At 37.8% G+C, this 17,777-nt stretch overlaps 2 protein-coding genes across 4 annotated transcripts; one reads left to right on the top strand and one right to left on the bottom strand.

The window, feature by feature from the left end:
* Positions 1 to 6,640: 6,640 nt before the first annotated feature.
* Positions 6,641 to 8,279, bottom strand: LOC104743792 (E3 ubiquitin protein ligase DRIP1-like). Of its 3 annotated transcripts, none has more exons than XM_019235555.2 (4): positions 8,193 to 8,279; positions 7,686 to 7,801; positions 7,099 to 7,198; positions 6,641 to 6,964 (listed from the first exon to the last, which is right to left on the bottom strand). In XM_019235555.2, the coding sequence occupies exons 2-4, from the start codon at positions 7,774 to 7,776 to the stop codon at positions 6,769 to 6,771; spliced, it is 387 nt and encodes a 128-aa protein (XP_019091100.1). In that variant the 5' UTR covers positions 7,777 to 7,801; positions 8,193 to 8,279; the 3' UTR covers positions 6,641 to 6,768. The 3 variants fall into 3 exon arrangements, with proteins under 3 accessions (XP_019091100.1, XP_087339707.1, XP_087339708.1); XM_087483581.1 differs by having other exon boundaries at positions 8,156 to 8,230; XM_087483582.1 differs by lacking the exon at positions 8,193 to 8,279 and adding an exon at positions 8,047 to 8,068.
* A 2,621-nt stretch (positions 8,280 to 10,900) lies between these two features.
* On the top strand, positions 10,901 to 12,376 carry LOC104742026 (uncharacterized). The gene is made up of 4 exons (XM_010462988.3): positions 10,901 to 11,350; positions 11,445 to 11,564; positions 11,914 to 12,009; positions 12,121 to 12,376. Exons 1-4 carry the CDS (start codon positions 10,982 to 10,984, stop codon positions 12,229 to 12,231), a joined length of 696 nt encoding a protein of 231 aa, XP_010461290.1. The 5' UTR covers positions 10,901 to 10,981; the 3' UTR covers positions 12,232 to 12,376.
* The last annotated feature ends 5,401 nt before the right edge of the window (positions 12,377 to 17,777 follow it).

Genomic DNA, 17,777 nt, shown 5'->3' with positions numbered 1-17,777 from the left:
GGGTGATATGCTATCTCCAAATCATAATCTGCCACCAGCTCCATCCATCGCCCCTGCCTCAAGTTCAGCTCAGACTGAGTGAATATATACTTCAGGCTCTTATGATCTGTAAACACCTGTACCTTTGCACCGTAAAGATAAGATCTCCAAATCTTCAGACCAAAAACTACAACAGCCATCTCCAAATCATGAGTAGGATAGTTGCCCTCGTGCTTCCGCAACTGCCGCGAAGCGTAGGCCATCACCTTCCCATGCTACATCAACACACACTCCAAACCAACTCTGGATGCATCAGTATAAACCACATAGGGTTCCCCCTGCTCAGGCAAAGCCAAAACTGAAGTAATAGTCAACATCTCCTTCAGGCTTGCAAAGCCTTCCTCACACTCTTGTGACCAAACAAAAGGAATATCCTTCCCTGTCAACTTAGTCATAGGACGTGCTCTGCTCGCAAGCCCCTGCACAAACCTCCTGTAATAACTTGCCAACCCAAGAAAACTCCTGATCTCTGTGGCATTCTGCGGTCTAGGCCAATCCCTGATAGCCTGAATCTTCTCTGGATCTACAGAAACCCCCTCTGCAGAAACAATGTGACACAGAAAACCCATCTCACGCTGCCAAAAACTGCACTTCCTCCACTTAACAAACAACTTCTGCTCCTGTAGCTTCTCCAGAACTGCCCTAAAATGCACTGCATGCTCCTTAGGGCTCTTAGAATAAATTAGAATATCGTTGATGGAAATGATGACAGAAACATCAAGAAACTCGTGAAACACGCTGTTCATCAATCTCATAAACGCTGTTGGTGCGTTAGTCAACCCAAAAGGCATCACCATAAACTCATAATGCCCATACCTCGTCCGGAAAGCCGTTTTCCTCACATCTGCCTTATCTATCGGTACCTGATGATAATCCGACGCCAGATCTACCTTGGAGAACCAAGTAGCACCTCTCAACTGATCCAACAACTCATCGATCCTGGGAAGAGGGTACTTGTTCTTCACAGTGGCCCCATTCAAACCCCGGTAGTCAATACATAACCGAAAACTCCCATCCTTTTTCTTGACAAATAACACCGGCATTCCCCACGGTGATACACTAGGACGGATGAATCCCTTACTCAACAAATCCTCTACCTGCTTCTACAGCTCTGTCATCTCTGCTGGAGCCATTCTGTAAAGAGCCTTGGATGGTGGTGTCATCCCCGGTTCCAATTCAATCGTGAAAGGATCAGACCGAGATGGTGGTAATCCCTGCAATGACTGAAACACATCCTCAAATTCCTCAACAACCTGAATATCGCTAACCGTAGTCTTCCCCACTGACTCTGGCATTGATATAGTAACCAAATAAGCCTCACGGTCCTTCTCGATCATCTTCCCAGCCTGAATGACCGAGATCACGAGACTCCCTGAAGTCGGTCTGATGCCCTAAAAAACCAACTTCCCTCATGGACGCTCAAACTACACTCTACCCCTATGGAAATCCAAATGCACCATAGGTCGATGCAACCAATCCATCCCGAGAATAACATTATACAACTCCACTAGACTGATAAGCAAATCCGCTGGCCACGACTCTCCTGCGATCTGAATATCCACTCCTCTAGCTCGTCCAATAACTCTCAGGAACTTGCCACCCGCAACTCTGACAACTCATGTACGCTCCCCGGGATCCCCTCTAATTCTCGCGCTCTCTACACACTCCGGAGTAATGAAGCTATGAGAAGTTACAGAATCAAACATAACGTGGGACTTAAACCCGCCCACCAACAAGGTCCTTACACAAACCTTATGTGTTGAGAACCTAACACTTTATAACAAGAAAAACAAAAAATCTGAACCTACTGAAATTCACAAAGTTTAAGTACCAGAAATTATACATGTGATCGCCCCGGCACTGGTTCCACCAGTCTCTGCAGTCGTGTAAACCCGTGGCGCCTGCTGAATCTGTACTACCTGCTGCCCTCCCGGCTGCACCTGCTGCAACGCTGCCACTGCCACCGGCTGCAACTTGGGACACAAGGGCCTGATGTGCCCTGGCTCCCTGCAATGATAGCATACACGAACCGCTGCTGTCGGAGCACTCCTCTTAGGACAGCTAGCAACCTTGTGATCCTTGCTCCCACAACCAAAGCAACTCGCACCACTAGACCTCTGCATAGCCTCCCGCCTCCCACCTCCTCTTGGTTCTCTGCGCAGGTTTGCCGCCCTTGCTATAACCTCTATAATGCTGAGTCTTACTAGGCTGAACTGCTGGACTAACCACCACTGACTGTGCCCGGATATCCTCCTTGATCTCTGCCGCAGTCTCAACCAGCTCTGCACGCGTAGCATAACCCTGCCCTCTACAGTGAACCTCAAATCATCACGTAGGGCCCTCAAAAACCTCTTGATCTGAGCCTCCTTAGACTCCATAGCTTGACCCCCATAACATAGAAGTCGACTGAACTCCAAGTCCAGCTATCGCACTAACCGCGTCCCCTGAGATAACTGAAGGAACTGCACCTCCATCCGGTCCAATGCCTCCCTCGGAAAGTACTTGCGGTTGAACTCCCCTACGAAGTCTGTCCAAGTCATCTCCCGCTGCACTCTCCTAGCAGCCACTGATCTCCACCACACCTAAGCATCACCAATCAAATGGTGGACCCCAATGTCCACCCAAAACTCCTCAGGACATCTCAGAGTATGGAAGTTATGTTCCACACTCGTCCTCCATGCATCTGCAGCAGTAGGGTATGTACCACCCGAAAACTTTGCAGTCTCAATGCCCTTCATCTCCTTGAGCATGGACAAATAACGACCATGTGCTCCCACATCTGCAGCCACTGGCTGCCGCTCCTCTGCCACCACTGGTGGCACTACCTGAGCCTGAGCCGGTACCACTGCTGGCAACCGCTCTAACAATTGTGCTAACAAGCCCCAAGATCCACTCCAGGAACTCCACCCACTGGTACTCCCACACCCGGAACCCTAACATCACTGGCCACTGAAGCATCAACACCGTCCCCTCCAGCCACACTCATGGAATCCCCCTGGACACCCTGCGACTCGCCAACACCCTCAATTGTCACACTTTGGTCCGATCTCTCTCTAACCTCTGGGACTCTGCCCCTACCACGACCACATCCATGTCCACGGCCACGTCCGCATCCTCGACCACGACCAGCAACAGCACCCTCTCTAACCATCTGCATTACCATGAACACAAAACATAAACTCACCGTGGAATCACATTGTAGGCTCAAAGAGGATGTTCTAGGACTCCATACCACACACAATTGACTAACTCACATAATCAATCAAGACATGTAATCCCAAACATCTACAGCACAAAGCCTAGTGAACCCAAACCTAGAACCGTAAGGGCTCTAATACCAAACTGAAACGACCCGACCCATTTTTAAATAAAAATAATAAATAGTAAATAATAATAATAATAAATAATCTACAACTAGTGGTCCCATATCCACTAGCCACCTAACCACAATCACAACCAACAGCGGAATAACAAATACCAATATCCAATAAATAAACCAATAATTATAACATAAATAATATCCAAAATTCAACCAACATAAAACATAGAACCAGCAACCTAGCAATGTTTCTAATAACTCAAATCTAGCAACCTAGCAATGCCAGACAACAACCAATCGAGTCCCTAGAACATCCTCTTCTTCATTGCCTTGATTCCATGATCCCACTTTGCCTTTACCTGCACCACAAACACAAATTGAAATGCATGAGTATTTTATAAACACTCAGTAAGGCAATCTTCCCAACTACTAGGCTATACACACAAGCAATAGAGACATCTCTAACCAACAATCAACAATCAACAATCAACAACAAACCAGGACTCTGCATCGATCGACACCATGCATGCATCGACCGACACCAGTTGGGGTTGCGTCGACCGACGCATGATATGCATCAACCGATGCAAGGTCCACTTGCATCGGACCGACGCATGATATGCATCAACCGATGCAAGGTCCACTTGCATCGACCAATGCAAGGTCCACTTGCATTGACCGATACTCCCATTGCATCGACTGACGCATGCTCAACATAGCACGAAAACCCTAAAGTTATATGCGCTGTCCTCACACTTGCATCGACCGACGCACAAAGTGCATCGACCGATGCACATGCCGAGCATCGTTTTCCCCCAAAGCTTCTCGCCGGATCTTCGTTCCTACAACCACAAAACTTGATCCCAAGCCACAAGAAAGCTTCCTAACTTCCCAAATAACAATCTAGCAAGCCTAACAACACATAACAAGCAAATCAGAGAGATATCCAGCTTAGATAAGCCATGGTCCTGCACTTACCTTTGCCAAGACAATCCTGAACCTTACACAAGCAAACAAACACTTCCAGGAAGCTTTTACAACGATCCCAACTACAGATCTCTACAGGAACAGCTTCCAATCTCCCAAAAACCTCAAGAACACTCAAGAACACTTTTCTCTCTTTGTTTTCTCTCAAAAATGGCTAAGCACGACTAATAAGACAAAAACTAGAGTTAAGGGTTTTTCCTAACCCAAAACGCAGCGTTTAACTTAAACTCGTCCGCATATAACCGGCCTTGCATCGGTCGATGCACGGTTCGCGGATGTTACAACAAGTCTTCAAAACGTTGAACATAATCAGCTATGGAGCCAGTTTGTCTGATACAAAAGAGGCTCTGACTTGGTCCTCGTAACTTCAGATTTCCAAACCGCAGCAACAAACTCTTCTTAAACTGTTCCCAACTCGCAAAATCTTTTATGTTCACCTCCCAATTGTACCAACTTAAAGCTTCTCCTTGTAAACTCACAGCAAACCATCGAATTCATCTCCGCCAAACGCTTGAAACACTCCATCGCAGAATCCTCGACTTGTTCTGCGGTTGCGGCCTCTTTAATCGGCTTTAAGGTTTGCTCCATCACCATCTTCAATCTTTAATTTCACGATCTTCAACAAAAACCCCCCAAATGTGAAACCCTAACTCTGTGATGATTTCGAACTCGATCACAATCGCACCAATTGATAAGAAAGAAATTATAAATTGATTCCTTTTATCTATATCGAAACTGTTAACAAGAGTAATCGTAACCGTAAGAGTCTCTAGATACAACTAGAGCATCACTCTCACTCTACAGAAGTCCATACGACTCTCTTTACAATCTCACAAGCAACATATCCCCTTACAAATGATTAACAAAAAGTATTTATACATTCAACTGCTCACGTGCTCCTCCCGCTTCTGCTCCCGTATTAGTTGTCCTTCTTCTTGTGTAGACGTTATACGGCTTATCAGAATGCAGAGGGAAGCTAATAATTAAGGACCGCAAAAATTTTAGTTTGAGTGGTCTCCGGGTCTTACAAGATTTCTTAGGAACTTTAGACCTTATAGGCATAAGTCTCTGGTTCAAAAGAGGAACGAAAAGTTGACACAGGTATTTTGGTCCTTACAAGATTTCAGTCGGGTTGCTTATACTGAAGTTTTTCAACATAACAACGTTCCCCCAGTGTCAACTGTCCCAGCTTAAAATTGCAGTACCAACTACCAACATAGTACATTGTCCAAGAGTTTCTAAACATCCTTACTCCAGCACTTGAGTGGACTACAGAGCTAGAAAAATTCCTAGATATCGTAAAGCTGTGGAAGGTAATACAACAAAACTGTTGGTATAGTGGAAAGGGCTTCTCTGATTTGGAGTACTCAACTTGGGAACCTATGTCAAACTTGTTGGAATTATTTCCCAATTTCAACCTTGAAAACAACGTTGGCCAATTTCGGAGGAGTATTGATAGACTAAAAGCTCTCATGGCTTGTATGAGAAGGAAACTCATAACAAAAGGGAGACGAGCTCGCATGGTGGCTAAAGTCAAGTGGGAGCTAATTATAGGAAAGACTCTTTAAGAGAGATAGAGAGTTAAGTCTTCATCAATAAATAATGTCTAAACGTTCCGTAATTGTTGAGCAAGATTAGAAAATTCCACTGAATATATATAGTGCCATAAGATTAGATAATTGGATATAATTAGGGCTTAATCTTTGAACTATATGCACAAGCATTGTCCAATTCCTCTGCAAACAATGTTCATGTACTAATACTTACTCTTAATAGTATTCCACTTTTGAAACAATTTAGACGACTAACAAGATATCAACGACAAAATCACAGAGAGAAATTTAAATTTATAGAACAGCATGCTTAGTATATAAAATACCCATTCGTTATTACCTAATGCTACGAAAACCACTTTTTCAATAAACTCATATAATCCATATATATTCCTCATCCTCGTAGGCCTAATTTATCTACATAAGCTTAATCGCTCAACCACATATATCTTATCGCTCGAGTCTCGACACGTAAACCTTGTTGCTCGGATCAATGTACAATCCATATATATTGCATGGAATATATATGTTGTACATCTATTATTCACTGTATATTCAAAACTCTGTTAGCTCGTATTGAATAAAATGAAGGAAAAAAAGCTGTAACTCTTTTCAAATTTTGTTGCAACATTTGAATAATAATATTCATAAATCTTTGAAAAAAAAATCATGTTTACAAATCATAGTTGATAAATTTATCTTAATAGTTTCTTGAAATGATCATCTTTAAATAAATTATAGATTGCATCAAATTTTTATATTTCCTTTATTCAAAATAACTGAAAAGCAAATAGGGTTTGAATCCAAAAGAAATTATTTAAAACATAACATTTGCGAAAGACAGGAAATATAGTTTTGAAAAATAGCTTTTCAGATCTTAGCCTTCCCTTTCGGGTCGATCACCATGGCTTTGAGACCATCATCAGAATCGGTCTCCTCATCTTCATCTTCATCAGAACTATCAGATTCCTCCATATAGTCATCATCAGAATCGGCCTCCTCCTCATCTTCAGTATCTGAAAGCAAGTTCTCCCTTTCCATTGTTAGCAAAAGGGGGTCGTCATGTCTGTCAAACACATTAACAAAATTGATTTGAAGAATTAGTGTTCTCAAAGGATATATGAACTATTAACAAAAAATACCAGAACTAACACAATTGTATTCTTAAATGTTTTAGATAAAATAGATCATAGTACATACTTTAGTCTTCTGAGAGGGTCTGGACCAAAGTCAGCATAGCAGATTGGACAACAGTGCCAGGCATGTTCTGTTATCTTGCCATGAATGCATTTCCAGCAAACTGTTTATAGATGTTTCAGAAAAACAAAATTACTCGAAGATATAGAAAAAAAAAATGTATATCTTTGAATCAAATCTAACAAATATAAGAAATAAATGATTCTAGTATAAGAACAATTAATTCTAGTACTGGATAAACAAAGAATATCAAGAATATATGAAGACTCTCACCAATCAATTCTAGTATTAGAACAATTTCAAGTCTAAAACGACTAATTAATGAGATGAATTTGGTCTGAACCCTAACTAATTCCCAGTTATGAACAAAAAAATAGTTTTTTTTTCTTTCTTTTTGTTATTTAGGAGTCTACGATAGTTAAAGGAGCAAAGCAAGATTAAATGAAGAAAAAAAAACTCAAGGTAACAGTGGACTCGAGAAATAAAAAGAGAGATAACAAAATAAATCATACCAAGGTACATAATACATATTGAAATGCGAAAGCATAAATGACTAAAATATAGTTTGAGGGAACTGAGAGAGAGCTTACATATGTGGCGACAGCTCTTCAGGGCTGTTGCTTCGTCGAACAACTTGGTACAGATGACACAACTGTACAGCTTCCTCATCTTGTCATCCATCTTTGTTTCGGTCTCTTCCCAGTTTCTACCAACAACAACAAAATTAAACCACAAATTTCAACCTCAACATGACAACATCCAATATATACCCAAAGCTGTTTCTCATAAGATTTGTTATCCCTATTTGTTTGAGAACTCATTAGTTTATCTATAAGATACAGTATATGAACAATCATATTGAAATCAAAAGAGACAAATATATGTGTGTCAAACTGGTGTAATAACATTATCCATTAAAATTGTTTAAGAAAAAAATAAAGAAGTTCTCACAGATCTACAAAATAAGGAGCATACCCGTCCCTGATGTATAAAAAAAAAAAAAAAAATCTTACAAATTCTTACAAATAGTTTGGATGAAAATAAGAAGAAGCATATGTACCCTGATTTTTTTTTAAAAAGGACAGAAAAAAACACACCTTTCTGTTCTTCCTAGTAGTTATAGCCTATATGTCTGGCTTAGTGGCATCAGGAAACAAACATATATATAGTATCAATCAGAAAATATATTTTTTTCACAAAAAAAAAAAAAAACAAAAAAAAACAAAAAATATAAATTTACTTTTTTAAAAGATGCTTCATATTTCATCCAAACTAAGAAAGATATCTTTGTATTCTAAATTTCACAAAGAGATGACAAAAGTCAATGGATCAAATATACATATAAATTAATGCAATGTATCATTTTCTTCAAAATTTCTATCTATTCAAGATAAGGTTCATCATGGACCAAATCATTTTTAGTAAAATATAAATTTGTAGATTTATTTCAGCAAAGCATTTGTTTTTGCCAGCTAAATAATATAATTTTTCTAATTTTACCTTTCAATTTATTACTTTTTTCCCCTTTTTTTTGTGCAAAACATATTTGTATTAATTCAATCAACCCAAGAGGAGGAAGCAAATGATACATAAGAGTACATAATCTTGGAGCATAAGCTTACAACAAAGATGACATAGATAAGATAAGCAATAAACATAGAGGATAGTTCCATGGAAACTCGGAGACATAGACTAGCTAGTTTGACACACATATATTTTGTTCTTTAAAAAAATTAGTTCTTGTTGGAACTCTTTAGAGCTAAATTCTTAGGAGGTAAGATCCATGTTCAAATCTCTTAGATTTAACTCTTTTTCTTTCCATTTATTGTATTTACTTTTATTTTTTTATTAAAGTAACAAGATGCAATTGCTCAATATATGAAATGAATTTGGTAGTAAGATCCATGTGTATGGTATGATAATTTGTTACTACATGAAAGTATAAAAGAAATAATTTTATTGATTATTTGATAGACCAAGGTAACGTTCTATTTGTTCAAGGAACTAATTACATGTTGAATGACAGCATTACTGAATATATGATGGACCAAGCTGGTAACGTTCTATTTTTTCAAGGAATTAACATGTTGAACAATGAGAGCATTATTGATTGTTTGATAGACCAAGGTAACGTTCTTTTTATTAAATTAATCAGGCTTTTCTTTGAAACACACGAAAATCTCACCGAAAATATACGAGAGAGAGAAACTATAGTAAGTCTAAATTAAGCAGGCTCTCCTTTGAAATTAAACTACTGTAGACATATACTACGAAAATTAATAATTATATATGGGAGGTCAGGATGAGTTAATCAGCTAATAGGGAAAGCTTCTTAGAGCTTGTGAAATATATTGCAAGGCAAGCTGAGCTAGTAAGTAATGTTGTGTTAGAGGATGCTCCAAGAAAATAATCATATGGTGACTCAAAATTCAGAAAGTTATTGTGCATTGCTTTGTAGAGGAAGTGAATGAATCTATGATTCAAGAAATCGATCATGATGTATTTTGTTTGTTGACAAAATCTGCTGATGTTTCTGATAAAGAAGAAAATGACAATGGTTTTTTTTTTGTTTTGCTGATAAACATCAGGACAAACAAAGAAATATCTATCGGTCTAATACATGTTAAAGAAATCTCTTTTGCATATATGAATTATACTATTGCTTCTTTGTTTACTAAACATTGAGTATGAAATATTAAGAGGGATTCATTGTTTACTAAACATTGAGTATGAAATATTAAGAGGAAAGAGCTTTGATGGAGGATGCAATATAAAAAGTGAAGCGACCTTAGTGCAGTGATCAATGGTAAATCTTTAATGCACAAAGCACTATCACACCAGGGATCGAGTCATGCTCTCTACGAATATAGAGATTTGGCTAACGGACCAGTCTGTTATGTTCAATGGTTGACAAAAAAAAAAGCGAAGTCAATGGATTGAGATTTTTTTTTACTTGGAAAGATAATTGTTTTACTTATTATTTTCCTTATTTTACTCGACAACTTCAGTTCGTTGTCTTGACAGTTGGTAAAACATTGTTAAAGTGGAATTTTTTTTGACATAATTTATGTATTAATAAATATTATAGGAGTTTATTGTAAAAGAAATGACATGATTCGAGATGAATATGTAAAAAGAACATAGAAGGAATAACTGAAGGTGAATCAGGAGCTCTCACTATATAGACGACCTATTAGTACTATTTTGCGATGAATATTATGAAGACTACTTTGCGCAATCGCATAGGTGAATTTTTTTTTAATTATGTTGTGCCCTAGGTTAATTAATTTTCTTTAAAGATCTGCCACTACATAACCTTTTTAAATCTAACACTAATCATATCGTAATAACCTAATGTGGAGATTATAAAACTATAACTTAATGTATTGAAAACATTAGTCAAATTAATAAAAGAAATAGGGCAAAATTTGAATGGTCATAAAATATATTGGAGAAAATATTTCAAGAAAACTCAAATAAACTACCACACACACACATAAAAACATCTTATATAAACGGGCTTAAGATATATTAAGCACGTCTCTATTAAACATCTTATATTTCATTAGGCACGTTTCTTTTTCACACGGCAACTAAATCAGTTTGCCATGGAGAGCCTTTATTTAATAACTTAGCCGATTGGTTGGGAGCTAGAGTGAATGATACTTAAAACTCTTTGGATCGAATCTAATTGTATAGAAAAAATAAAGATAACATAAATGGGACCGACCTCATTGAAGAATCCAACTAACGACCCAACTCACAATCTTGGTCTAATAAATAACCCCTTGAAGACCAAACCAAAGAACAAAAGCATAAAAAGATCTTAGATAACAAAGTTGTGTGCTCTCCGAAACCAGAAAGATAAGACGAAAAAAAGAGATCAATGGAGGAAGAATACATAAGAGTAATAAATATAACAGTGATTGGAGTAATCTCATGGGGTATCATGTTCATTCTCATCCGACGAATCTTCACAAACTTCTCCTTCGACTTCAGCACTCGTCTCGTCTCGACAGTTCACGCAACAGTCGCTGTCGTTTTAGCAACACTCTCGATTCAAGATTGGTCTTGCCCTGTTTGTCTAATTGCTTCAACCTCATCTCTCCGGCAGATGGAAACGTTGGCGTTTTCATTGTCCTACATGATCTACGACCTCATTTGTAGCCACTTTGATCAAGTCATAAGCATTGATAATGCGGTTCATCATTCTGTTTGCATTCTTGGTTTCGTAGCTGGACTTTTCTACCGACAGGTAAGTATACTTTTATCATGATACTACTTTATATTGCGAGTGCCTTTTGGAGAAATCAATTGATATTTTTTTTTTTTTTTGGAAATTATTTAAGTGTGGATCCGAGATGGTGGCAGCAATTTGGATCACAGAGATATCGAGTCCGTTTCTTCACCTCAGGGAGATTCTTAAAGAGATTGGTTATAGAGACACCGATCTAAATCTTGCAGCCGATGTGAGTATATTTAGTTACATACATAGTTTTCACTGAATTATAATTAGTAGTAACTCTTAGCATAACACTTAATGAACTATAGATTATAGTTGGCCAAAATTAGTACTTATAGATTATAGTTTTGTGGCTTAGCATGTGGAAAAAGGAAATGAGAAAACTATCGTGTCTAGGAATATATAAACCTCAAGTTAAACATATATAGTCAAGTCTTCAAGTCTTGAAAGTTTTGCAAAATTTGCTACATTATGGCTAATTTTTTTGTTCATGTGATGTTGATACATAATTTTTTTTGTAAGTATGGAGATGATAATAACTAAATGAAGTAATACTAATAATGATTGTGGTGTAGGTGTGTTTTGCAACAATCTTCTCGTTGGCCAGAATGGTGGGTGGACCATACCTCGTTTACGTAACAATATCAGCTGATAATCCCATTCTCATCAAGGTATATATATATATATCTAAGTTATTCTTTTACTTGTTCCCATTTCATCAATTACTCGATCGATATAGTAGTTTGAACATTTCATCTTTTTTTTTGTGTTCTTATATATAGGCAATGGCATTGGGGTTACAACTTGTGAGCGCATTCTGGTTCTATAAAATCCTCAAAATGATGAGATACAAATTAACTAAAAGATCAATGTCTAAAAAAAATTTTACTTAAATAGTTTTTTTTCCAACCATACTTATTTTATATGTTCCTTTTATAATCTCTGTACTAGATTAAGACCCATGCTAGAGTACATGTTGAAATTCTATTTATAATGTAATTTTTATATAATATATAATTTATATGATTGTTTTTAAAAGTTTTTTAGATAAATCATTATGCAATAAAATCATATGTTAAATATGATATTGTTAATGATTTTAGATAAGTAACCGTACTATAACACTGGTTAAATTTTATTTTATACAAAATTTGTATATTTTATATTTTAAAATAAAATTTCAATATGTTGTATTAGTTTATGTATGTGAAGTTATTTCAACAATTTATATTCTACATCATGACTTGAATATCATTATAAGATATAATTTTGTAAATTTGGTTTTTTAAAAGCGAGTTATTATATTATGAGTAATTTAATATATTGTTATACTTTTTTTTTAATATACTTGGTTCTTGAAATACTTTCATATTATAGTGACATATTATTGACATTGCTATAACAAATCAATTTATAGTGTTTATAGTTTCTAACTTTATATCAAGTTTCAATATATTAAAAATATTTCAAAATAAATTATCTAAAGTTTATTCTATTATATAAAATTATAAAATTCAACAAAAATATGAAATTGAATTAAAATATTCAAATTTTGACCTATTACTCAGTAATTTTTTTAGTTCAATAAATGTTATTTTCAAGGAACAATATTACTAAATATTGAATATTTTATAGATTGAACAACTTATATTTGTTTTTAAAAATACAACTTATCGTATATCCAGAAATAAAACTATTTTTTAATTATAATAAATAATATGATAATTTATTTGTTTCACAAAATAGACTCATATATATATATATAAATGAGAGGTGAAGTATAATGATAATTAACAAATTAATATGTTAAGTTAGATATCAAAATATTTTATTTGATGAATAATTTCATAAAGTAAATTAATATAGTAAGTTAGATGATATGATTCTTTAGAATATTCTCTTTAAAATTTTTAGAAACAACGTGCTCTAGTAATAAAATCTTCCGAAAAAAAATTAAGGTTGCACCCACTACTTAGTTTGTAACCAATTAATCTATCAATTAATGTATAACCTATTTGTAACCAACTTATTAAAATTAAATAGTCTTCAAACTAATGTTTTGTACTTCTATTTTATTACAGAGGAGATGAATGGGTGGTTTAACCCTTTATCAAAAAATTATTTTACACAAATATGAGTTGAAACCCTTTTCCTGTAATTTATGTCAAAGATGTCAGGTATCTTTTGATTAAGGATCACTTGTAAAAAAAAAAAAAATTAATTACAACCTGTAATCTTTTTTTTCAAATACAACCTGTAATATTCGTTGACATATTTAAGAAAAATACAAAAGCTGTAAACTTCTATCTTTGTCAAAATTACAAGGAAACTAAAAACAGGTAAGAAATCCATTATAAAAGGAAAGTGAAGCATGAATACGGGAGAAATCTCGTGGTTCTTGATTTCTCATGTATTTTAATTATCTTTTTTTAAATATATTATTACAATTTAATAATTTATACATTTTAGTTTTTTACTCAAATGATTGATATTTTCCTAATTTAAATCTGTCAATTATATAACCTAATTTATAAAATTGTCTCGAACTAAAAAATGGACCTTGATTTTGGAACAAGTCAGGTTTGTTGTAAACTATTAAAGATGGATTTTCATAACCTGTCCATACATGTCCAAGTTCAAAATGCCCATTATCCTACTTTCTCATATTCATATTCATTGTAGGTTTAGGATTCCTATTGTATTTAGGGCTTTGGGTACTACTATATATATGTATTCTTATTCGATTGAATGAATAACACAAGAGAATACAACTTCTAGTTTATCTACTTTCATAACACGTTATCAGCACGAACTTGCTCTAAACTCCACTGAGAAAATTTCCTAACCCTAAACCGTCGCACATCATCCCTTGTTCGTTTAAACTCGCAACCGGATCAAGTTCATAGCTCAGCAGTCGTTCAAAGTTCGTGATCAGCTTGTGTTCGTGATTAGCTCGTGTTCGTGATCAGCTCGAGGTTATCTGAGGTCTTTAGGTCCCGGATCAAATCCATTCAACCCCAAGCTAAGGTAAACAATCAAACCTCTTCGGACACATATATCGAATTTGATCCCTAATTATATTTGAACCCTAAAATCTACATATACACAATCAACAAATCTAATTCCTAAAGCTATAAACCCTAAATATTTCAAACCCTAAATCCTATTGAATTTAGATCAAATCCCTAAAGCCTTAAACCCTAATTTCTAAAACTTTACAAATTCGGATTGTATGAGGTTTAGAATTGCTTAGGGTTGAAATGACCCGACCCGTTTTTTTTAATTAATAAATAATATAAACTACAACTAGTGGTCTCATACTCACTAGCCACCTATCCACAACCACAAACAACAGCGGAAATAACAATACCAATAAATATCCAATAATAAAATAACCAATAATAATAATCCATAACAACAATCCAATGATCAAACATCATGAAACATGAAACCGGCAACCTAACAATGTTTCTAAAGACCCAACTCTAGCAACCTAGCAACGCCAGACAACATACAATCGAGTCCCTAGAACATCCTCCTCTTCATCGCCTTGATTCCACGATCACACTTTGCCTTTACCTGCACCACAAACACATATTAAGATGCATGAGTATTTGATAAATACTCAGTAAGGCAATCCTCCCATCTACTGGGCTATACACACAAGCAACAGTGATTCCAATGTTCAAAACAAACAACAAACAAAACATACAAACTAGGAAATCAAACATCATCTCGCTGGAAGGGAGGTGTCGGCCAACACCAGCCAAGTGTCGACCGACACTGGCCTTGGTGTTGACCGACACTACCCCACAGTGTCGATCGATGCCTAATTTGCTGGTGTCGACCCGATCGACACTCCCTCTGCAACCACGATCCGCTCGAAGCCAAGAGTCAAATCTCGCTCCCCAATCTCTTCCAAATCGTCCAATACTCAAAACCCAAGCCAAATACGTCCATAGGAACCTGTAGCAACCAATTCCAGCAAGAAAAACACACAAAACAACAACAAACAAGCAAGAACAAGCAAATCAAAGGCTTAGATTAGCCATGGTCATGCACTCACCTCTTTGTGGGAAGATTCAGACCAATAGCAACAAATCCAACCCTCCTAGCAAGCCTCTAGCTCCGTCCTAGCTCCAAATCTCTCAAGAACAGCCAAGAAATTCACAAATCTCACCAAAAATCTCAAGAACTCTCTTTTTCCTCTTTTTCTCTCAAAAGCGTTAAACGGCGTCAAGAGAAACTTCCCAAAACCCTTCTGGTCGACAAAACACTTAAATATCTCGGTTTAGTGGTTTTTCCTAAACCAAACCGGTCCAAATTGATAATTAAATCGAACTGGTCGAACCAGAAACATTGGTGTCGATCAACACCCTCCCCCAAAACGCACAGTTTTGGTTCACGGGTGTTACAATTCTCCCCCACCAACATAGATTCGTCCTCGAATCTCAACCAAACATCAGTCAAGGACTCCCGTGTCACCGTCTCCACAACCCGCACTCCTCCAACCGATCTACGAAAGGTCACCTCTAGGCGATAGACTCACGCTCCAGGCATTATTTGCTCTCGACTTTTGGACTTTCCTTTACTTAGAGGCCTAAACCTTGGGTTTTTATTGGCTCCTCATCAGGCCGAAACCTGCATGCCATAATATTGGCTCCTCATCAAGCCTAAGCCCGCATGCAATAATATATATGGAAGTCCAATACTCGTCTCTCGGGTTGCCACCCTACAGCGCGCCCTAGATCGTCATCCGAAGTCGATATACCAACCATACTCCCAAGCCACAAAGTCTCAGAATATGGAAGTACTAGGAGAACCTAAGTCCCCCAAGAGTCGCGAGCAAACAATTCTGAACACGTCTGAGTCCTATCCCTATCCAGGTTTCCTTCTCGTGGCTCGCGTAAGACATCTCAATGTCCTACCAACCACATATCCCCTCACTGGAATACCTCATGACCACACATGGATCATCTCACTGCCACAAGGGCCGCCACAAAGACCAAACAAATGTCCTAAACAGGACCGCCACCAAGGCCAAACAAATGTCTTAAACAGGACCGCCACCAAGGCCAAACAAATATCCTAAACAGGACCACCAGCAAGGCCAAACAAATGTCCTAAACAGGACCGTCATAAAGACCATCTGTCCCGAAGGACCGTCACAAAGACCATCTGTCCCGAAGGACCATCACAAAGACCATATGTCTCGAAGGACCGCCTAAACAGACCCTCTGGCTAAAAAGCCCGCCACAAAGGCCACACATCTGTCTAAACAGCCCGCCACAAAGGCCACACATCTGGCTAAACAGCCCACCACAAAGGCCACATATCTAGCTAAACAGCCCGCCACAAAGACCACACAATGTCTCAAAAGACCGCCACTAAGGCCACACGATGACTAAAAAGTCCGCCACTAAGGCCTAACAAGCCCCTCCAAGGCTCTCTCCACTAAAATGGACAAATTTTAACTCACATAAAACTTTCCACTTTTAACACTTTCCACTTTTGGAAACTCGTAGCTCAGGAAACTTCCCTCTAAAAACCCCGCCTCACAGATTTGTATCCCGAGCACCACCTCATCTTGTTACTTAGTCGCACAACCAACCACCCCAAGCGACCAAGTAAACAAGAGAGATGGGCTGGAATACTCCATTACCGCTCCAGCCATGGATTACAGATGGGACCAGGCTAGACGAGCTCAAGTCGCGGCTTGCTTCTCATACCACTTCTTAAACCTTGCCTTCATCCTTGCCTCAGGCTCCCAAGTCTGCTCCTCAACACCATCACAGTCCCAAAGGACTCTCATCAAAGGAATCTTCTTCTTCCGAAGTTCCTTAATCCTCCTCTCAAGAACCCTCACTGGTCTCGCCTCCAAAGTCATGTTAGGTTGAAGATCCTCAGGAATCTTAGCTAACAACTGATCATCCTCACGGAGGCACTTCCTCAACATAGAAACATGGAAAACCTTATGGAATGCACGCATAACCTCACGTAACTCTAGTCTAGAAGCCAATGGTCCAACACGCTCAATCACTCTAAACGGACCCATATACCTCGGACTCAACTTTGTCTCAGTCAATGACCTGTTCGGACCCTGTAACATGGCCATCTTGAGGTACACTCTGTCTCCTACCTGAAACTCAAGATCTCTCCTCCTCCTATCGGCATAACTCCTTTGTCGATCCTAAGCCTCCTTCATGTTCAGCTTGAGAGCCCAAATCTTCTCTGAGGTCTCTTGAACAAAATCTGCCCCGTAAATGCTCATCTCCCCCACCTGGGTCCAGCATAACGGTGTACGACACGGCCTCCCATACAAAGCCTCATAAGGAGCCATCTTAATACTTGATGATAATTGTTGTTGTAAGCAAACTCTACCAAACTCAGGTGATCTGCCCAATGGCCTCCCCACTCCAACACACACATCCTCAGCAAA

The sequence above is a fragment of the Camelina sativa genome, chromosome 14 (genome assembly GCF_030686135.1).
Source record: "Camelina sativa cultivar CO46 ecotype springtype chromosome 14, ASM3068613v1".
NCBI classification, from domain to species: Eukaryota; Viridiplantae; Streptophyta; class Magnoliopsida; order Brassicales; family Brassicaceae; genus Camelina; species Camelina sativa.
The sequence above is the reverse complement of the archived record's forward strand: the minus strand, read 5'-3'. Positions and strand labels throughout refer to the sequence as shown.

Bases quoted from the DNA above. Each gene is read 5' to 3' on its own strand.
- LOC104743792 (XM_019235555.2), bottom strand. From the start codon at position 7,776: ATGGATGACAAGATGAGGAAGCTGTACAGTTGTGTCATCTGTACCAAG. The intron at 7,199-7,685 runs GTAAGCTCTCTC...ATCTATAAACAG, and splicing joins GAAGAGCTGTCGCCACATAT to TTTGCTGGAAATGCATTCAT. The intron at 6,965-7,098 runs GTATGTACTATG...TGTGTTTGACAG, and splicing joins GACCCTCTCAGAAGACTAAA to ACATGACGACCCCCTTTTGC.
- LOC104742026 (XM_010462988.3), top strand. From the start codon at position 10,982: ATGGAGGAAGAATACATAAGAGTAATAAATATAACAGTGATTGGAGTA. The intron at 11,351-11,444 runs GTAAGTATACTT...AAATTATTTAAG, and splicing joins CTGGACTTTTCTACCGACAG to TGTGGATCCGAGATGGTGGC. The intron at 11,565-11,913 runs GTGAGTATATTT...ATTGTGGTGTAG, and splicing joins ATCTAAATCTTGCAGCCGAT to GTGTGTTTTGCAACAATCTT.